The 21737-nt window shown below is 65.1% G+C and overlaps 1 protein-coding gene across 8 annotated transcripts in view; it reads right to left on the bottom strand.

Annotated features, from left to right (window-relative positions):
• Window positions 1-21737, bottom strand: part of MAD1L1 (mitotic arrest deficient 1 like 1) — a 362570-nt gene that overhangs the window by 39891 nt on the left and 300942 nt on the right. For 7 of the 8 annotated variants that reach the window (XM_045048076.1, XM_045048078.1, XM_045048075.1 and 4 more), the window contains one exon: window positions 3741-4177. The exons of the other annotated variant lie outside the window; for it this stretch is intronic. In XM_045048076.1, the coding sequence (XP_044904011.1) occupies window positions 4019-4177 (159 nt within the window). In that variant the 3' untranslated portion in view covers window positions 3741-4018. Of the gene's footprint in view, window positions 1-3740; window positions 4178-21737 lie in introns of those variants that run through there. 8 annotated transcript variants of the gene reach the window in all.

Genomic DNA, 21737 nt, shown 5'->3' on the forward strand with positions numbered 1-21737 from the left:
CGGGTGCCCCTCTTACTTCTTAAATGTGGCTACTAAATTTCAAGTCACACGTGTGTGTGTGTGTGTGTGTGTGTGTGTGTGTGTGTGGTTTGCATGTTCTGTGGGACAGTCCCGTGGGTTCCCGAGACCATGCGAGCCTGATGGAAACTGATGGAAACTGTGTAACGTGTGTGTTGCTGATAAACTACGCGTGAGGAAGATGGCGGGGGCCAGAGGTGCCGTAAGGGAGAACGGAGCGGGTTCAGGAGACGGGGGCGGCAGCGGTCAGTTTGGGCCGCTGTAACAAATGCCGCCACATACTGAGCGGCTGAAACAACGGAAATGATTCCTCACGTCTTGGAGGCTGGAAGTTCGAGATCCGGGCGTGGGGAGGGCTGCTTCCTCCTGAAGCCCCTCCGTGGCGCGTAGACGCCGTGTTCTCCCCGTGTCCTCACGGGGTCGTCCCTCTGCGCGCGCGTCCGTGTCCTGATCTCCTCCTTCTATAGGACCCCAGTCCTGCTGGGTTGGGGCCCACCGTCGTGACCTCCTCTTACCTTAACCCCCTCTTCAGACCCCCGTCTCCAAGTACATCACATTCCGGGCCCCGGGCTTCCACCTGTGGATTTGGGGAACTCAACTCAGCCCCTGACGGGGTGTGGGCCCGGCCCGTGCACGCGTGTGAGCGGAGACCGGGGCCTGCCCTCTCTGGACGGGCCCCTGTGGGGAGCCCACAGGCGGGAGGGAGCTTGGTGAACTGGTGGGTTCCCGTGGGGTGAGAGCTTCACGGCCTCGCACCGGGCACGAGAGCCGCCTGGGGGTCGCGTCACGTGCAGATTCTGATTCAGCGGGTCCAGGCGGGACCCGAGAACCGAGAACCTGCGTCCCTGACCGGCTCTGGTGCTGGCGGCCCGTGGATGCCGAGGGGGGCCGGGTGCTGGCGGCGGCTGGGGGTCCGGCGGACGCCCCGGCAGGCGGCGCTGTCCCCCCTGGGAGCCTCGGGGAAGCTGGGAGCCGCCTGTCGCACACAAATCCTGTTACATCCTGGCAATTAGAGTTTATCGCTGTGGCACTAATCCCTTAAAATTAGTCATTAGCGGCTTAAGAACCATTTAGTGTCGGGTGCCCACTGATGAGCTGGCAGGGGTGGGGATCTGCCAGAACCAGAACTTTCTGTGGCCTGGCGGCCGGGGCCTCGGTGGGCCCAGGCTCGCGTGGCCGTCTGCGCCTCCCCCGGCTCCCCGGGTGGCCCCGAGGGGACTGGACCGAGTCCAGCAGCGGGAACGGGGCCAGCCCCGGGGGACGTTGGCAGGAGCTGTGCTCCCGCTCCCACTGTTTGAATCTTCCTGCTCCCTTCTGGAAAGGAAAACCCTGGAATCGGACGGAGCACAGCCGCCGTCCAGCCCAGGCTGGCCCGTGCGTCGGCGTCTGGAAGGGGCCTTGGGAGACCCTCTACCTGTGGAGGGAGGAAGCTGGGGACCGTGGCAGGGATGGGACACGTGCCTGGGCGTCTGCACCTGAGGGGAGGCCTTTGCTGGATTTGAGCTGCCCGGCGCCCACCCCGTCCTGCAGAAGTGGGGACAGCGGGCTGTGCCAACGCGAGACCCAGCCAGGCACCCTAACCCGAGAGGGGACAAAAGCTTCGGGGACGGTTTAGGAACCATCTTGGAGGTTGCTGGTGGAGCCCTGCAGCCGTGGGGCCTCGTGGCCTGTGTCGGGCAGTGGGTAGCTGGTGGCCATGGGGCCGTGGCACCATGCAGCCCGATTCCTCAGCTCTGACCCAAATCCTTCCAGAATATTCCTCTTTGGCCTGGGCTGGCCTAGCAACCAGCACCCCTCGGGGGGCATCCAGCCTCCGTGGCCCACTGCGGACGGATGTTCCCTCGGCCGCCCACGGGGCAGAGGTCAAGAGCTTCTGCCCTGGCCCACGATCCAGGACATCCCCGTCCCTCGAGGTCCACCTGCCGTCAGGGCCCGGCCGGACACCCCTACCTAAGCCATCTGAGCGAGAACCAGCCCCACGCCCACTGCCCTGGGGGGTGCCTGTCCCTGGTAAGCACCGTCTGCACACAGGGAACGTGCTGGTGTGTGTATTCCTGCCCGTGCGCGAGGGGCCGCGCACAGCATTTTTAGGGGCTGGTGATTTTGCGTGGCCTTCTGAACTGAGCGCTTCCTTCTTGTGCACAAGCGGCCGGCCCTCCGTCTGCTCCACGGGGCAGAGAAGAAGAAGGGAAGGCCGGCCTCCCCGCCCACCACACCCTCCAGGCTGGAGCCTCCAACAGGTGCGGGGGCCTTTCCTCACACCAAGGCTGGGACGGTTCCCGCTGTAGGCTTGGGGCCCCCACATCCGGGGAGGGCAGGGCCAAGCCCAGAGGGCCTCAGCAACACCCCCCCCCCCGCCCCACCCCACCACTACCCTGCGGGTTTCTGATGGTGCGGAACACGAGCTCAGGGACCAGGCCCTAGAACAGAGCCCGGGAGGGAGTCCACTCTGACGTCTGCCTGAAACCCAGCACGGGGGTGGGTGGTCTTTGCTGCAGAAGCCAGGACCCCCAGGAGCTTCCTCCCAGTTCCCAAGGGGCTGCTCCGCGGGGTTTGGCAAGCCTCCCACGTGGGGGAGCGGGTTTGGAAATGGGTGCTGTCGGTGAGACAGGACGTGGGGCAGGGGAGCCTCGGGCGTCTGCATGGGCAAGCCGGTGCTCTCAGCCCGTGGAGGGCAGAAAGGCCCCGAGCTGGACCGGGGTCCCCATTCCCACTGGCTTGTGGCCCTGGGAAGCCACGTCACCACCCCGAGCCCGTGTTCTCAGTTTCAAGGTGACCAGCAAAGCCATCTGGGCTGTGCTGTGATCAGGGAAGCCAGGGGGGCTCCGGGTTCAGGCAGGACAGCCTGGTGGACCGGCAGCCAGCCTTGCTGGTGGCCCTGGGGCCTGGCCGGGCCGTGTCTCCGTCTGCCCACGGTGAGGCTGCCGGCCACGGGCTGGCACTGCCGATGCAGCCACACGGGTGGCTGACGTCAGGACTCATTGTCCCCATGACCGGTGACAGGCCTGGAGTGCTGAGACGTGCACGTCAATGAGGTGGCACTCGGGCGCTCCAACGCCAGGCGGCCCGTCTTCTGTCCCCCAACATCCCGTGCTGGGGGGAGGGGTGGGCCACCACTCCAGGACTTCCGTAGCCCCCCAAACCCCTGGTCAGTGGGCCCCCCAGGCCCGGAGCTGTGAGTACAGAGGCCAAGGTCCCCCCGGGGCTGGCAGCTGGACCCCCTCCCACAAAGGCGGCCCCCGTCCCTGTGCCCAGGGGTCCGGGGAGAAGGCCGACCCGTGTGCCGTGATCCCCATCCCTGTCCCGGGTGCCCAGGCGTGTGCAGGCTGCCGGTCCTGAGGTCACCACAGGAAGGAGGACGTGGCCGGAACCACCAGCGTTGCCCGTAGGGGCCTGGGGTTTGGGGTGCTGGCTGCCAGCACTTCCACACGGGGCCTGGAGCCGCCCTTCCGGCCAGCACCTGGGGCCGCAGAGTGCGAGCGTCATCGTGGGTCCGTTGGCGGGGGAGGGTGGGGGCGTGGGGGGGCGGAGTCCAGGGCAGGGGACGTATCTCGGCCACTCTGTTCCACCTGAACACCCGCTCCCTCTCTTCTGCTGGGGGCGGTGGCTCCTGGGCTGCCACCCACCGTCCCCTGGTGTCCCGGGGCCGCCCCGGGGCCAAACCGAGGGCTGGTGGGCAGGGCGAGCCCGTCCTCTCAGACGCACACAGCGAGCCGGCGGGGTGGCCGAGGAGCAAACTTTATTTCATACGGAGCAGGGACTCTGCCGGGTTTGAGCGGCGTGTGGGCGGGGTACACACTGGGGAGGGGGCCGGAAGCGGGCCCCCCCCCCCCCCGGGCCACCCCCGGAGCGGCGGCACCGAACGTCCTGGGCGAGAAGGAGGGTGCGGCCTCTCCCCTGCCGGCCACAGGTGCGGGCCGCCTGGGTCTGTGGGGCCGTGTGGCGGGAGGCGGGGTGGGCCCGGGACCTGCCGGCTGCCCTCTTGCGCGTGAGCCGCGGGCTAGGCCACCGTCTGGCGGCTGAAGAGGTCGAGCGTGAGGGCGCTGAGGAAGGCGGGGATGCTGTCTTGGCGCAGGAGGTGCAGCTCGATGAGCTCCGGCACCGTGCGTGAGAAGGCCGTCTCCAGGAGCTGCATCTTGGCGCCCGAGGGTCCCGTGGCCTGGAGGGTGGGTGGGAGACACAGAGGACACACGGTCAGGGGTGCGGTGGCCTGCGGGGTCCCCCCGCCCCTGCCCCAGGGCCCTTCGGTCACAGGACAGGGAGGGACGGAGACCCCGTCCCCGGCGGGGGTCCAGAAGGCGGGATGTGGGGCGTGGGGCGTGGGCTCCGGGTGCCCAGCTGCCCTCTGTCGGTCTGCCCAGCCCTCCCCGTCCTCAGGGCCCGGCCACCGTGACGGCAGCTGACGCCCCGCCCCACCCCCCGACGCTACAGACGAACGGGCGAGGGGCCGGAGCCGCCCCGGAGAGCTGCTCTGCGCCCGGGCGGACGGCCGTGCCCCCTGGTGCTCAATCCCGTTTCCTCCGTCACACGGCGCCGGCCACAGAACGGAGGGGGTTCCCACCGGCGGCCCTGCCGGGAGGCCAACCCCGCTCGCGGGCCTTGCTTCTCCGCGGGAGGAGCCGCTCCCGGCCACGATACGCGGAACAGCCGGGGTGCGCACGCCGCCCTCGGAGTCCGTCGGCGGACTGTTACTCAGCCACGAAAAGAACGGAGCCCTGCTGCGCCAGGGACGAACCCCAGACACGGAACAACACGCGTGCGTCAGATCGCCCGTAGGGAGCGCGCAGAACGGCGAGTCCGCGAGATGGAAAGTACATCAGTGGCTGCCAGGGGCTGGGCTGGGCACGGGACGGACTGCCAGCGGGCGTGAGGGTCCTTGGTGGGCCGACGAGAGCTCTGAAATCGGGTCGTGGTGGCGGCACAGCTTGGAAGACACCAAATACGCCAAAAAGCAAGCCGCGGGGTGAACTGCACAGCGTGGGAACTCTCCCCCAGGGCTGGGCGCGTGTACTAAACCCCCGTCTGCCCCACAGCCTGACGGGGCCGCCCTCCTCCCAGGAGCTGCGGGGGCTGCCTGGCTCCGCCCGTGTGCACGGCTCACCCCTGCACGCGGCGGGCCACACGCCCGGCCCGCACACCGACCTCCGCCCGGGAAGGGAGGCCTGGATGCGCCTGTTGGGAGGCGGTGGTCTCTCCCTCCGAGACCCCAGGAAGGAGCCGGTGCCGGCCTGCCTGCTCCCCCGTCCTGTCCCACGAGCCCTCCCGGCGGCCGTCGGAGCTCGTGGCGCCCAGCGTCTGAGCGGCCCCCGCCTGTGTGCCGCGCGGACGGCCTCTGCTGCCTCCCCAGGGCACCCACCCTGCTCCCCTGCACGTCCGCACGTTTAGGCTTGTCACAGTTCAACACGGACCATTTTTAAACAAAAGTAAGAGAAACCACTCTGACCTTTTACCGAGAAAATCCTTTCATTTCTGCCTTCTGCTCAATTGTGAAAATTTCCCCTAAATGTCAGAGGGGCTGATCCTCCGGCAGCGGAGGGGCGGGGAGCAGACGCAGGGCACCGCTCGGGCCAGGGGTGGGGGGGCGTTGAGGGAGGCCGTGGCGCCCGCCTGGCTCGGCAACTGAGTGGCAGCCCTCCTCCGAAGCGGGGTCCCTCCACACCGCGCTGCGCCTGGCTGGGACCCCTGCCCGCCCGAGGTGGCCTTCAGTCCGGGTGTCTCTCCAGATCCCCGTTGGGCTGTGGGGCCCTAGCCATGCTTTACACACATCAGACATCCCTCGCGGCTGCCAGCACTGCGGCCGTGTCTCGAACAATCGTCACTTGACGCTCGCCCACGCGAGGCCCATCCTGGGCACCTCAGTGCACCTGTCCGGCACTCAGGAGGCGAGCGCACGGCCACAGAGACACTGGCTGTGCCCTGGGGCCGGCTGGGGGCGTGCAGGAAGGAGGCGTGACCAGGGCGGCCTTCTCAAAGCAGAGGGTTTGTGAGCCACCCGCCCCCCGCCCCCAGCCACGCCGGCCCATTCCGTGGGAAGGGCCGTGTCCTTGCTCAGAGGCGGCGTGGAGCCGTGTGGCTGCCAGCATGTGCCCCGGTCACGCCATGCCGATCAATCTCTGCTAGGCTCCACCGTGCTCAAATACCACCCGGTCCCCAGGTACCTTGTAAATCACTCTAATTAGGGGCTGTTCGCTTAAAATTAGAGACCAATTTTTTAAAAAGCAAATTGCCCAGTAAGACGCGTTGGCTGTGGCTGGAAATATTTATGGCCTGTGTCTCTGCCTCCTCTGCCCCCAGCGTTTGGGAGTGACAGGCCACGGTGTGGCTGGCAGGCGCCCTGTGGCGAGCAAGGCACTCCGCCACAGTGAGACCCCCGGTGGCCCCTGGCTGGCCGTCAGCGCGGTCCGGCGCCCACACCTCAGCCTGGACTCGCCTCCAGGCCTCCCCTCCCTCCAGACGGCGGAGCTGGGCCTGCCTCGAAGCGTTCGGCCGGGACCCAGACGGCCAGGTCTGTCCGCCACGGCGCGAGTCTGCGGAGACGGGCCGCGCGGGGACGCCGGGGGGCTCCGGGGCTGTGCGTCGGCGGAAGACGAAGCACGCAGTGGCTCCAAAGGGGCTCGTTAAATGCCAGCCTGTGGCGCCCCAGCTGGCGGGACGGCACGCGGCGGGCCCTTTGTGAGATACCCTGAGTAGGGAACTGCCCCCGCTTCGGTGGCCCCCTCCCAAGCCCCCGACTGCCCGCGGGACGGCACGGGGGGAGGGGATTCCCGTCGAGTGCAAGCCTACCGCTTGCTGAGGGAGCCGAAGGCAATCCCGCGAACGAAGGCACGGGAAGAATCCAGAGATGAGACCCATAGCGAGGTGCGGGTCCTCGCGTCCCCACCCGAGCAAGATTTAGACAACGCAACAAGATGACCAAACAGGCAGTGCGAACACCGCTCTCTCAAGACTCTGGGAGCGGGGTATCGTCTCTGTGTCACGGTGGCATGGCGGCTTGTCACAAGGCCCCATCGACTCCCGAGGAAGCGGCTGACGGCAGCTGGAGGGAAACGCAGGACGACGGGAGCATCTTGGGGCCTGAAAACAGACGGCGGACAGTCACAGAGACTTGGGTCCCAGCTCGGTGACGAGAGACACATGAGATGACGCGGCGTGCTTCCGTGACCCCGCGGGCCGAGCCGGGGGGGACACAGAGCCCGGGGTGCCCTGCTGGAGACCAGGGACCACCCGCCAGGTGTCGGGGCTCTGCCTCGAGAGGCAGAGAAGGGAAGGGTCGCGATCAAGGAGGAATGAACAAAACTGACGACAGGAGAGGGGGTATCGCAACCAGAGGCCGGTCCTTCGAAACCAGCAACAAAACTGACGGAAGAGAAAAGACAGAAGCTGCCGATACCAGAAATGAGATCCTGGAGCTGTTCCGAGAATAATAAGAAAACACTTAAAAACCCTTTATGCCCATAAACTTGACAGCTGGGAACAGAGCGTCCCTTAAACACCACGGAGCACCAGGGCTCGGTCAAGATGAAGCAGTGAACCCGACCAGTCCGGCGGCCATTTAGGAAACCGAATTTGTAATTAAAACGCTCAAGAAGAAATCTCCAGTCCCACGTGGTTTCACCGAAGAATTTTATCAGACATTTAAACGAGAATTAACGCCCATTTTCCACGGTCTGTTCCGGAAGACGGAGCAGAGAGAGTACTTTCCTGCGCACAGGCGTGTCCGCCCGACAGCAAACCAGAAATGGCACATGCGCACAGGAGGAAGAGAGAAGTGGACTTGGTGCAGAGACCCTCAGACGGAGCAGAGAGAGTACTTTCCTGCGCACAGGCGTGTCCGCCCGACAGCAAACCAGAAATGGCACACACGCACAGGAGGAAGAGAGAAGTGGACTTGGTGCAGAGACCCTCAACAGAGCTCAGCTAACGTGGTCGGGAAGTATAGAGCGGGGACTACGCCAGGACCACGCGCGAGGCACTTCTGCGTGTGGCCGGTGCGCTGAAGACCAGTCAGGACGCGTCACCACAACCCCAGGGCACCCAGTCCCACTGCCGACACAGGAAACGAACGCCTCTGACAAAACGCGACCTCCATTCCCGAAGAAAACCCTTGGCAGATGGGCGCGCACGGCCCACGTGGCCTCCGAGTGGGACAGGCGGCGCCGTCCCGTCCTGGGGGCAGAACACACACGTGGGGGCCTTGACGGAGGTCCACACTAACGTGCCCCATCAACCTTCTTTTTAAAAAAAATTTTTTTTTAACGTTTATTCATTTTTGAGACAGAGAGAGACACAGCATGAATGGGGGAGGGTCGCAGAGAGAGGGAGACACGGAACCCAAAACAGGCTCCAGGCTCTGAGCTGTCAGCACAGAGCCCGACACGGGGCTCGAACTCACGGACCGCGAGATCACGACCTGAGCCGAAGTTGGACGCCCAACTGGCTGAGCCACCCAGGCCCCCCCCAATCAACCTTCTTAACGCAAGTGCCAGAGCTGCCCCACGGAGGAAGACGAGAGAACTGAAAAGAATTCTGACTTAAACCTCACACCTCAGGCAGAACTAAACTCCAAGCCCATCACAGACTCACGCATAAAACATAAAAACCTTCCAGCACAGAGATGACACTTCAGGACCTAAGACCAGGCGGAGGACTTGTCAGACTTCACACAGAAAGCACAGTCCGGAGAACAGAATGAAGACGGACAAACCGATGGGCCTCATGGAAACTGCCAGCCTTTGCTCCCGAGACACAAGCCCGCCCGGGAAGGGGTACGTGCGAGTCACGAGTGACCCGGGCCTGGCATTCTGTGTCCCGGCGCCTCCTGGAAGGTCAGGTGCACAGGTGGGTTTCGCTCACGGCTGTCCCCCCCGCCGGAACAGGGCCCCCTCCTCCTGCACAGCGCTGGCCGCGGTTGCGACGGTCCGTTCATCTCTGTGACTCCCTGAACCGTCTCCCTCCGTTCCCGGGATGCCCGGGGAAGAGGCGGCGGGAGTCAGGACGGGGAGGGTGGGGACAATAACAGCAGCCCCACGCCACCCCGGGGCTCACCTCGCCCACGCGCTCAGATGCCCCGAGGCCGGCCCTCCACTCCCTCACTGGCTCCCCGGCTGCAGGTGGGAAGCTGGTGGCTGCAAGGCCCGGGGGAGGCCGGCTGCTCGGAGGCCGTCTTCAGTCGCATGAAGGCTCACGTGCGGATCTGGGGGCGGCAGGCACCTGAGCGGACACAGCTCCAGGCGGCCCTGCGTCCCGCGAAGCCCGCCGCTCCCATCCCGGCCCCGTCCTCGGCGCCGCCCCCGGGACTTTGTGTGCGAGGCAGGGGCTGGGAGCCCGGGCACAGCACAGGCATGGCCTCTCTCCAGCCGGGTCCCGGCCGGGCTCCGCGGCCAGATGCTGGCCCCGCGGGGACAACGCGGGGTGGTCGGTGTGGGCAGGCGTGCGCAGACGCCTGCCGCGTGCCGGGCACCCCCTTCCCGCCGCCACGCACGCGTACCCCGGGTCTTTGGGGTTGAGCGGCCGTCCCCCCGCTCAGACGTGACCTCCCAACGCCTCTGCTCTGACCCCTCCGCCTGGACGGCCTCCTCCCGGTGCCGGCCCTGGGTGACCCGGGGCGCTCTGGCGAAGCTCGGGTCCCGCGCGTCCGCTGGGTGTGAGAGCCCCCGCTCGGCGGGACGCGCTCGGTGGTGGGTGGTGGGTGGTGGGTGGCCGTGGCCCTGTCTAGGGGAGGAGCCTTCTACGAGGAGCACAGGCGCTTCCTCCTCCGGGGACCAGCCCGCCCTGCAGAGGGGCGGCCCAGGCCGCGCACCCCAGCTGCGCGCACTGACCAGGCTGCGAGGGAGCTCTGGCTCCGCGGGCGAGGGCCCGATGCGCTGCCCGAGCCGGCACACGCCCACCGGTGATGCGCAAACGGCGGCTTCGCCACGTCCGCCAGGAAGTCGCCTTGAACTTCCGTGCCGGAGGAAGCCCCCTGAGCACGCACCGCAGTGGGTCACGCTCACACATGACACGGCTCTACACGCACAGAGAAAAAGCGCGTAAACCACAAAACCTAAGTGGTTAGCTCAGGGAGCTGTGATGAAACGTGGCTCCTTACGGCTTTGTGCACTTTGTGGATTTTTTACTGCGGCCGCACGTCGTCTCCGTAACCAGGGCCAGCCCGACGCGAACTGGGTCTCCGAGAGCGGCACTTCTGACACAGGGCACTCATCACACGCGCTGTTCTTGCCACAGGCACGTGCGAGTTCGTGGGCCTCACCGGCCGGCCGCCTGGCCCCGGGACTGGGGCCCCTGGGATGCCCGCCACGGCACCCGCGGGTCTCCCACCCAGAACCACGCACCGGGGCGGCGGTCGGTCGTGGTGTAAGTGGCCCGGCCCACCCGGGCCCCGCGTGGGGACACGGAGGCGACCCTCGGCCCTGGATCCCTCCTCCGCGTAGCCCCCACCTGGCCGCTCCTGCTGCCCCCCTCCCCCCTCCCCGACTGTGACTGTCCTGTGTCTCCTCACCTTGTAGGCCGGGCTGGGCGAGGAGGCCCTTCCCACCGCTGCCCCCCAGGCGTCCCCCCACATGCCCCGCCAGCCTCCGGCTCTGGTGTGTGTCCCCGTCCACTGCTGTCCCTCAGGGAGGGCGGGCGGCGGGGGAGGGTGACCCCGGTACTCGGCGTAGGCGGACCCAAACAGGCCTGGGCACAGGCAGAGGGACGTGGTGGCCAGTGGATCGGGACGAGCTGGACGGAACGCCGAGGAGGCCGTCCCAGCACGAAGCTGCAAACGCCGAGCTGGCAAAAAGCATGTCCAGCACGGGGCGGAGGGAAATAGCTCCCCCAATTATCCCCGCTCAATTGTGCCGGGAAACGGCTAAATACCGCATGTTCTAATTATACCGGCGTTGCTGGAGTTACCGTCCCCGGCGAGGGGCGACCTCTCCCCAGCGTGCTCTGGGGGGTGGGGGGGGGGCGAGGCCAGGCGCCCCAGCAGCTGCAGATCGGTTCCGAGCCCACAGTTGTTATTATTATTACTCTATTTATACGGCTCTGCATCCCTCGTGCCTCGCCCCGGTTTGTGCAGCTGCTCCCACGGCCTCACGAGGGAGGGGCAGGAGGGCGCACATGGGCGGCAAGGGCCCAGGGTCATTTCCAACGAGCCTCGTGCATCACAGGTGGGTGCCCAGGGGGCCCACAGGTCATCGGCACAGGGCCAGGCTCCGTCTGGCGTCCCGCTCCCGGCCCAGGCCTCCTTCCCATCCCGGGAGGAAGGTGGGGACAACCGTGGGGGCCGGGCCACCTCCCTCCTACTGGCTCCCAGGGGCAGGAGGCCAAGTGCAAGGGGCCCCCAAATGGCTCTGAAGGCCGGACGTCCCGCGAGGGCCCGGGCCAGATGGGCTGGAGCACGTGTCCCCTAGCCAGCCACCCTCAGCGCAATGACGCGGATGGCACCAGGTCACGTAGGAAGCCCCCCCTCCCCGTCCAGACAAGCTGGTACAGTGGAGCGCTCACGGGGACACAGGCGGCCGGCTGGGGGAGCGGCAGAGACTGAGCTGGGGACCTGGGCTCCGATCGTGGCTGCCCCTCCCACTCGCCGTGTGACCGTGGCACCTCCCCTCCCCTCCCCTCTGCGAGCTGGACTTCCCTCAGTGGAAAGGGGCACACGGTGTCTGTGCCCCACCTCGGATATTAACTCACTCACGTGCTGACAAGATGGATGAAGTCAGCCGCCACGTCACGGGCTGTCCACGTGAGGGGGAACTGACGGTGGCCTCTGCCCAACGGCCTGAGAGGAACTGAGCGGACCCACGTGAGTCTCTCCCCAAGAGACTCGTGGCTGTGGCGCGAAGGAGGGCCCACCTGGGCGCAGTCCGGCCACTGACCACCGGGCCACCGCCACCGTGCTCGCGGTGAGTGCTTGTTCCGCCATGGACTGTCGACATGGGAGGGCAGAAAAAAATCCCTTTAGAAAAACATCCTGAAAGGTGATGAAAACCTTACCGAACGTGAAAGGTAAGTCAGGAAAATGACACCAGAGTGCACGGGAACCCAAGTGCCCTAAAGCAGGAACAACACATCCTAAGATACGGCGGCCAGAGACAACCAGACACATGGCCAGAGGCGCAGGATGGGGTGACAGCGGACGCTCACTGGCGACCACGGAGGCCTGCAAAGTACAGAAGCAGCAACCAAACACAACCCCCAGCGCCCCCCACTCCCCGTGGAAACGTTCAGAAGGTGAGGCCGGCTCCAGACGCGCACGAGTGGAAATGGGCGCATGGAGAGCGGAGGGAAGCCCCGACTCTTGAAATCTCTTCACGTGACAGCAGCAGGCCGCGAGCCTCCTCGCGTGCACAAAGTGACATCCAAGGGGAGCTCGGAGCGGCGGGGTTCTCACGCCCCACGTCGCGAGAAGGCTGCGGGAAGAGGCACGCGAGTCCTTCAACAGCCCTCAAAACAGCACGAGAAGAAGTACAGACAGTAAGTCAAAGAAGGAGACAGACCGACTTGTACAAAACATTCCCCCGACCCAGAGGAAGGCAGAGAAAGAGGCTCAAGGAACAAGACAGGCCGGAAACAACGGATTTTGGAGCGAAGACCGTCACTGGGGATGAGGGTTGCTTCAGAATGATAACAGGACTAATTTATACATGAAATAAAAAAAAAATGACAGAAATACAAGAAGGCACAGACAAATCCAGCATTAGTCAGAGATTTCAACGCTTGTCTGTCTTTAATTGACAGAAGAGATAAAAAATCGGCGAGACTTTGATAGAAGGTAGGACACTTGACAACATTATCAAAGAACCTGACGTAACTGACGTTTATAGCACACGCTCCAGCAGAATACACGGTATTTTTAAGTACGTTTGCTACACAGACAACATTCTGGACCTTACAACAAATTTCCACTAATTTTAAAGGATTAACGTCATGCGAAGTATGTTCTCCGACCACAATGAAATTCAGTCAAAACCTAGTAACGGAAAGGTATCTGGAGATTGTCAGAATACTTGGGAACTTGGTAACCTACTTCTAAGTAACCCCTGGGTCAAAGAAGAAACCAAGAGGGAAATTACTAAGTCATTTCAACTGAATGAAGATAAAACAAAATCATCCGAATTTGTGGAGAGACTGAGGCAGACCTTGGGGAAGTTTTTAGCGCTAAATGTCTATGCGAGAAAAGAAGAAAGGGCTCCCATCAGTGACTTCAACTTGCACCTCAAAAAGCTGAAATAAAAAGGGCAAATGAGACCCAATGTACGCAGAAGAAAGGAAACAAAGATCAAAGCGGAAATCAATGAACCAGAAAGCAGAAAAGCAAGAGAAAAAAATACAACCCGCAGTGGTCCGCGAAGATTAACAAGGCTGACGCACTTGGGCCAGACTGCTTAGGAATGAAGGGCGGGAGACGACTGATGGGGTCGTGGGGGACGGGGGTGACAGCACGGGTCCCACAGATGTCAGAAACACAAGGAGGGAGCACTACCGGCCTCACGTCGGTGAGTCCGACAACTTAGATGCAGCGGACCAACTCTGAAAGACAGAACTCGCCGAGCTCACCGCAGAGGAGGGCTAAACCCGCTAAGCCCTGCGTCCGCTACGGAAAACCTCTCACGGAATCTCCCGGGCTGGTGGCGCTCCCCGGGTCCCACGCAACACGCAACACCGGAGGAAGCGATACCAGCCCGACATCAAGTCTAAGACACCCGATGAGGACGAGCATGCCCCAAGCCCACGGCGAGCCCAGCACTGCCGATACGTCAAGAAGAAGGGCCAAGTGATTCTCAGAACAGGAGGGAACTTCCTCAGCCTGACCGATGGCACCTGCGAATAACCCACATTCACGCCACAGTCGACGGCCCGAGAGCGAGCGCCTCCCCGCCCGCCGCAAGCAGAGGCTCGCCAGCTGGCTCAGCATCGCTCTGGAGGCTGTGTGGACCCGTGCAGGTGCAACGTCACGGTCCAGGTAGAAAATCCAATCACTACAAAGATACCAGGAACGACACATGAGGTTAGCGAGGGTGCAAAAGAAAAGATCAACATTCAAACACGAACTGCTCTTCTACAGTAGCAACAAGGAGAGATTAGAAGCGGAAAAGCAATCCCCTTGACAACAGCATCAAAACACCAAACGCTTCGGGACGCACCCGAGAAAAGGAAGCGACGGTGCGGAGAGACACTCTTGTCGACCCCGTGTTGCTACGATGGCCATTCTCCCCTCGATGACCTGGGAGGCTCACGCACCCCTGACCAAAACCCGAGCGGACGTGTGCTGTGCACGCACACAGGGGCCTCAAACACGGGAATGCAAACACCCGGGAATACCGCCAGCGGCTCCGAGTGAGGAGGCGGGGGCGGCTCCACAGACGCCCTCCCTGCTCCCAGCCGCCTCCACAGGGACTTCCTGGCTCCCCTGTAGCCCCCCATGGCCTTGGGAGAAAGCGCTACACGGTCTTCTCACCGGGCCCTACAGCACAGTAAGCCAGCGGCTGCGGGTACGGATACCGAGGGTCCGCAAACGCTTGGTCCTGTGCCATCGACAGAGCGACCTGGCTGAGAGACAGGGATTCTCTCCCGCCGGGCCCAGGCCGCCTCCTTTGGCCACCACCGCGGACACCGCCTCCCGGCCCCACCCTGGGCCAGCGGCACAGAGACACAAGTGCCGGGCCCGGCCGTACGGAGAGGCCGGTCCCGAGGACCCCGAGACCAGATGGGGGAGCCACTTGGCTGGGGGGGCAGCCCGCACTTCACAGGTGGCTGGCATAGCCCGGCTGGTGGCCTGGGTGCCTCGGCCGTGGTCACACGCCATGCAGCAGGCACATCGTGCTAGCCCTGGGTTAAAGACATCCCCGTGACGGACGGGACTCCCGGAAAGTTGTGTCTCCACAGTCACGATGGCGTAAGAGCAGCCAGACGCGCTGTGCGCTGGGCCTCACCGCTCACCCGGCTGGCGCGTGGCTGCCACGGGCCCTGAGCGACGAGGACGGAAGTGGTCACCGCCCGGTCGCCATGGGATCGGGACCTGCCGCCCGGCCCTCGCCCTCCTGCGGCTGCGAGGGTCGCGCCTTAAAGCAGCCTCCATCCTGGCAGCAGAGTCCCCTCCTCTGTCTGCGCCGAGAGAAGCGCACAGGGTGGCTCTGCTGGGGCCCCCCCGCTCCCGCCAGGTGCCTCTCTTCCGCGGGGGTCCCGGGCAGGGAGGCGGTTGGGAGGCTCGGAGGGGCCGGGCGACCCGAAGCCGGGGCACACGCGGTCCAGGTAACTTAGACCGCCCCCCTCCCCTGGCACGAGGGGCCGCGGCTGCCGCGCAGGGTCCCGCTGGGGGACGAGGCCCCATCTCTCGGGCCTGTGACTGCCCCTGACTCGGCCAGGCCAGGAACCACGGGCGCTCCTGGCTGAGGCCTCGGGGAGCCGGGCCCCACAATGTCCCAGGGTCCCCAGCCCTCACGTTTCTGCCACCACCTCTGCGCTGACGACCCCGCTCAGCCCTCTGGCGTTGGTATCATCTGCAAACGGCCTTGTTTTTCATCTTTGGCAAGGCTGAAAATCTGATCATGAAAGGAAATTTTCTTTTTTCTTTTTTAATTAGTACCCGGTAATATCACCAAGCTGTGAGTTTATGGCTTTGTAGATCTTGTGTTTTTGACACTAATTACTCACAAAGGCTTTTTAAGCCGCATCTCAACTCTGCAACTGCCACGCTGGTAATTACACAAGAGAGGGAGTCCCAACAGATTCCACAGGTCACACCCGGCCCCTCCGACCCCTGCTCCGGGCTTGTGGCGGGCCGCCACCCCCCTGGGCCCTGGGGCAACCCGGCCGTTCCCAAGGCTCCGGCCCAGGGGCCCCAAGGCCACGTCTCCGGGACTGCAGTCCCCGCCAGTCCCGGCAAGGGGCTCGGGGCTCAGGCTCTGCTCCGCCCTGAGGAGCCCGTCACAGTCCCCGGCGGCGGCTGGAAAGGACCCGGGGCAGGAGTCCTGGGACCCCGCGGTGGGGGGTGCCTGCTCCACGGTGATGGTCTCCTGGAGCCTCCTAGGAGGGCCCGGCCCGGCTGAGGACAGACTGCCCGCCTCCTCGGCCCTCCTTTCCCGCCCGGGGCCCTGAGCCAGCACCGACCACGTGCCCCTGTCCTCCCTGGCCTGGGCTCCTGCCCCCCTCCTGCCCCTGCCCAGGCCACCGGGGTATGGCGAGGCCGCGTGCACCTCCGCCCGCCTGTGGCTCAACGGGAAAGCCCGCCGGGGAGAGGCTGCTGGCCTGAACCCTGAGCCGAGGTGAAGCCCCAGCACGCCCACCAGGCAGGCCCGCGGCCCAGGCTTCCCGTCCTCACCCTTGGGAGCACACACCAAGCCCCGGAACCTCGCCGGCAGGCAGGGTGGCCGGAAAAGCAGGAGCAGGTCACCCTCCGCCGGGACCCTTTGCCTCGCTGTGAACCCTGCGGGATGGCGTGTCCTTCCCTCCTCCTTCTTGGAGAACCCGAAGGCTCTCGGATGGGCGATACATCGACTGAGCAGAACAGGAACCTCCCTCTTGCTCCCGAGCCCCGGGCTGAGCCTGCTGCGCGGCGGGCTGCACCCGGAAGGCTCCCCGGGGGCCGCGGCCCGATGAGCGCGCAGACCTTTCGGGCCGCCCAGCTGACTGCGCTGGGCCGACCTGAGATACGATCGGTTAGTCACGGTTCGACGTTCTTTATTGCAATCCCCTCTTAAGATGCAGTTAAAACATCTCATTGCCGAAGCGCCTGGCTCCTACCGGGCCTTTTCCGCCTCAGGCGAAGGCGTCAAGGTCAAAGCCGGGGATGCCGGTTCAGGCACCCCTCTCGTTTCAAAGGGGCAGGTCCGGCGAGGACCGGTCTCCGAGGACACCCTGCTTTTGCAAGAGCCGTCCCGCGGGCGCTCCTCCCCCGGGACAGGCTGGTGAGAACCTCTCTTCTGCCCCACGCTTCGTGCCGCCGTGGCGACAGGACAGCCCGGAAGTCTGGTCCCTGCAAACACACGTGCCCGCCTGACAGGAAGGAGGCTCTGAGGGGGTGAGCCGAAGCCACCGCGGGGACATTCACGTGAATCGGCACAATCTCACCACGGGTGAAAAGACAGCGAGGCAAGGAACTAGCGATGCTGGATGCGCCTGGGCTGGCGTCCCCGTGCCTCACCCCTGCTGGCCCCACTCGGGGCACATCCTGTCACGGGGCCGCGTGCATCCCGCCGACGAGGGTTGGGCCGTCACAAACTCCGGGACGCAGTGACGGTGCGCGCTCCTGCGGGACCCTCTGTGACCTGTAGGGTGACCCCGTGACAGGGCAGGCCTGAGCCCGAGGGACGATGGGAGGGACGATGGGCGGGAACCCAGCAGGAGACGGGTGGACGCCCCATAGGCAGATCCCGAAGAGGGCGGGTGGGCGTGGCGGGGGACACAGGGCCTGTGGCGGGGTGGGGGCTGCCACACCTGGGACCTTCTCCTTACGCGGGGGACCGACACCTCCCCTCACATCTGCCTCTGCCCCGAGGCGGAGAGAGGGGCTGCGATGACACAGGAGCCCTGGGCTGCCCCAGGGTGACCTGACAAGACTCGGCATGTGCTGGACACTGTGCAGAGGGTCCCAATGTCTGACCCGTCTTCCCTTTCCACCTGGGGGGGGGGGGGCGTGTGCACCAGAGGTGAGAGGCTGGGAGCTCACCCAGAACCGCCTCCCCGGGCTGCACCCCACCACTGTGAGCCGGGGCGGCATGACCATCCCCGTGCTGCCGTCACGATGCACGGCCTGACGGCCAGGGTCACTGTCCCCTCCATCGAGAGCCCGTGCGGCAGGATGATGGGGGAGGGGACCACGGTGACGCCCAGGGCTCGTCTCGCTCTCCCCGGGCACGGGCGCCGCCTGGTACCATTACGGGCACTGCCTGGGTGGGCCGACCGCAGGGCACGGGGGGCGCTGGAGCAGAGGTCTCCTGCTTCCCACGACCCCTCCTGGCAGACTGGCGGGCCACCGGGCAGTGCGCCGGCCTGGGGTTGGGAGCCCACTATTTATTCCCAGCCCGTGGGAGGCGGGGACTCACGCTCCAAAGCACAGCTCGGTCCAGCACAGCCGTGCCTAGAATACTGACGCAGGGGCGGCCGCGGCTCTGACCTTGGTTGGTTAGCGGCTCTTCCGGCTCCTTCAGCGTCTGGCGGCCGGGAAGTCAGCAACCCAAAAACGACGGCCCGGAACCCCACTGAGGCCTGTCTCCCTCTGGTTCCAGAATGGAGTTCAATGAGCAGCACGGCAGTCGTGGTCTCTCGCTCGCCTCTCTGAGCTCGAGTCCCTGGGTGTGCACCAGCCAGGCAGCGGGCCCGGGGTGACGGACCGCCTCGGGTCAGGCGCACAAAGCCACGCTGGCCACCCTGACTCCCTCCGCAGGGCCTGGGGGGACCACAGAGTAACGCGGACACGCTCAGCCTTGCCACCAAATGGGGGCGGAGGCCTCTCCCTGCAGCCAACCTCCACGGGAACCCATTCTAAGGCACCACCACCCAGGGCTGTCAGGACGGCTGAGTGGCGGCTGTGCCTCGGGAGCGGGGGACAGACAGGAGGGGACACGGCTGGCCTCCGGACCCTCCATCCGTGCTCCAGGGGGCACGTGCCACCCCACTGTTGCGCGGGCCCCCGCCTTCAGCTCCACAAGGGGCACAAAAGTCTGGGTGAAAGCCGGAGCACAGCCAGCGTGAGATGCAGTTTGCCCTTGTGGGGCAGCGTCTCACCGCCGGGGTGGGGGCCACCAAGGCCACCAAGGGAGCAAGCACCAAGACCCAAGGATGCCGACCAAACTAGAGTCATTTGCACCCAAGGCGTCCCCAAACCGAGGGGTGATTCGGGACCAACAAAGCATCCAGCCCATGGAGAGGACTCGGGACAGGACACAGCCACCTGGCTGGTGGGGTCACCAGGACCGAGGGCTCTCCCCTCCGCCCCCCTCCTCTTGGACAAAGAGCCGGCTGGAAGCACAGGGTCCCGGGCTCCCCCTGCCACGGTCTGGCCCTCAGGGAGGAGACGCCATGCCGTGTGGGCACCCGCGTTAGACACCTGAGCAGGCCCGCCCCTCGCTCTGCGGCCAAGGGCACGGCGCTCACACTGCTTCCCTCTCCCAGACCCCTGCCCTCGGACAATAAAAGCCAGAGGAAGGAAGTCCTTCGTTCTTCGGAAACAACGCTCGGACCGAAGCCATCTGTGGGTGCAGACCGTGTGACGCGTGTTCTCCGTCTCGTCAGCGCCTCGGCCGCACGGAGCTATTTGCTTCCAGACCCGCTTCACGGGGCTGGAATCACATCGTAGGGTTTTCTTCATCCTGCAGTAGAGTCCACGTCCTGCTGATAACTCTGCATTTTCACTGACCACGTTCATTTGAAGAAGAAACTTGAAAACGTATCTGCAGCGATTTGCTCCTCGGCCCCAAGAACGGATACGAGCCATCTGCTCACATCCGGCAGGTATCTTCCTGTGATTTAATTTCGGAAATGATTCTCCAGCCTGTTCTGGGAAAGGCAAATCACCCCTCTCCTCGGGGGTGTCTGAAGAGCTCACATCTGTCCCCACCGAAGTCTGGCCTCTTCTGTTGAGCAAGCACCAAATCTCACATCCAAACGAGCTGGGGCCATGGGGCAGCGGGCCAGGTGTCCAGGGACGGGACGTGGCTCAGGAGGGTCTGGAAGGCCCAGCACCCCTGCCAACAGAGGGCGGGAAGGCGGTCACGGTCGCTGTCCTGAAGCAGTGGTGGTCCGGGCGGCTGCCCGTGCACGGGGCAGTCGGCCAGGCCCCCAGCGGCCAGGGCCCACGCTCCGACCCCCCAGGGCAGGAAGGCACTTCCCGGGCCAAGAACCGTGTCTGTGATATCTGGGCCGGTCCTGCCTCTGCCCTGGGAGGCCCCCAAAGGTCCTGGTGGGGAAGGGACACGGGCCCGACGTGGGTGGACGTGGCTCTGGGGGCGTGCCACGAGGGCCGCCGAGGCCCCTCTCCCTGGATGCAGAGGGGGAGAGTGTGCTTACCAAGAGAGGGCTCACGCGGGCTGGGCCTCCCGGACGAGCACCATCAGCCAGGCTCTCATTCCTGAAAACAGTGGTTAATGTTCCAGCCGAGCTGTGACATTAAGGGGATCTAACTTCCCGAACAAGCCGGCACGCGCCGTTTCTCTGACTTCCGCCTGCCTTCGCCGGAACGCTGGCCACATGGCGGCAGGGCCCCAGATCCGCTGGGAGGGCCTCCCTCTCAGGGAGAGTCACCCCTAGACCACAGCCCTCCGGGTTCCACGCTGCTGTCCCCGCTGCGGTGTTGGGGGCACGGCCGTCATGGCAGAGGCCAGACCTCAGGCCACCCAGAGGAGGCTGCCCTCGGAGCCTTTGTCCTGGCAGAAAGGTAGAGGGACACGGCCTCCCGTCCCCGAGTGACAACGGAATGGGCCGGCCCGGGGCAGATGCCCCAAGCGTTACAGGGCGAGCGCCCTGGAAACACCGGGCGCCCCACTCTGGGGCACCTGTGGACAGTGACCTCCCCCTCCTACTCCGACTCCCTGGGACCAGGACGGGCCAGCACCGGACGGCCTCCACAGGCGCCCACCGCCCCGAGCAGGGCAGCCCACGGGCGGGGAGCCCAGGGGCTGGTGCCTACCTCGGGGATCTCAGACGCCCAGGACGGGGAAGCGCCCGCTACGTGCCGTCACCGCCTCCCTGGCCGCCACCGCGCCAAATAACTCGTGCGAGGCCGTGTTTTCAAAGTGCTCTGGGATAAGATGGGTGGTTTGAAAGCTTGAAGGAAGCAGATCATTTCCCGGAAAGTCACAAATTACTGAACGCAGGGAGACCACCAAATGGAGCCGGACTAAAGGCTGGGCGGGCGCTGCGTGAGGAGAGGTGCCCCCGTGCTCCTCCGTAGACAGACGTTCCCGATGCTCCAGCGCGTCTGCACCCGGAAACAGAGGCAGACACGTCCGGTGGGTGCAGCTGGGCCTTCTGGGGATGCTGCGGGGTGTCGGGAAGGGAGGCGGCCAGGCACGGACGGAGCGGGGCCCCGCGATGCCCAGAGGGCGGGGCTGGCACGTGCTCTGGAAAACCTCCACGGCCGGTCTCATCGTGTCTGGGCTGCGGGTGGGCGCCTCTCGTCCTGCGGCGAGACCCCGCGTCCGCTGGCCCGGGAGGTGCCCACCAGCCCGGAACCTCCGGCGGGGCAGGGGCCGAGGGCCGCGGCCCGGACTCTGGGGGCTCCCAGGGCACCTGTGGGGGCAGCACGGCGGGCCGCCCCGGCCCAGCCGGGAGCCGACATTTGAGAGCGGTCCGGGTGACGCTGTGTGATTTAAAAGTTAATTAAACCGAGTAAAGTGTAACAGCCCCAGGTGTTTATTTCCAAAGAGCATTTGGAAGGAAAAGGGGGAAATCTAATAAAAAAGCTCTGAGGTATCGCATTAGGAAATAATCACGTCTCTAAATCACCCGTGTCTCCAGTGGCCTCCGGATGACTGGGCTCCAACTCCGCCCCCGCCATCACCCAGGTGACCCCTCTAGGCGCAGGCGGCCAGGCCTGCCCCAGCAGCACCCTCCAGAGGCGGCCAACCCCCCTGGCGGCCGTGCATGCAAACTGGTTCACCACCCCGCCCGCCCACCCGGCCCGCTGCCTGCTCACCTGCCCGTTCACACTGGCCCGTTCACTCACTCGTTCATTCGCTCACCCATCCATTCATTCGTTCACACAACCGCTCGTTCACGCGCTCGCACGTGTCCCCCCT

The sequence above is a fragment of the Felis catus genome, chromosome E3 (genome assembly GCF_018350175.1).
Source record: "Felis catus isolate Fca126 chromosome E3, F.catus_Fca126_mat1.0, whole genome shotgun sequence".
Lineage (NCBI taxonomy): Eukaryota > Metazoa > Chordata > Mammalia > Carnivora > Felidae > Felis > Felis catus.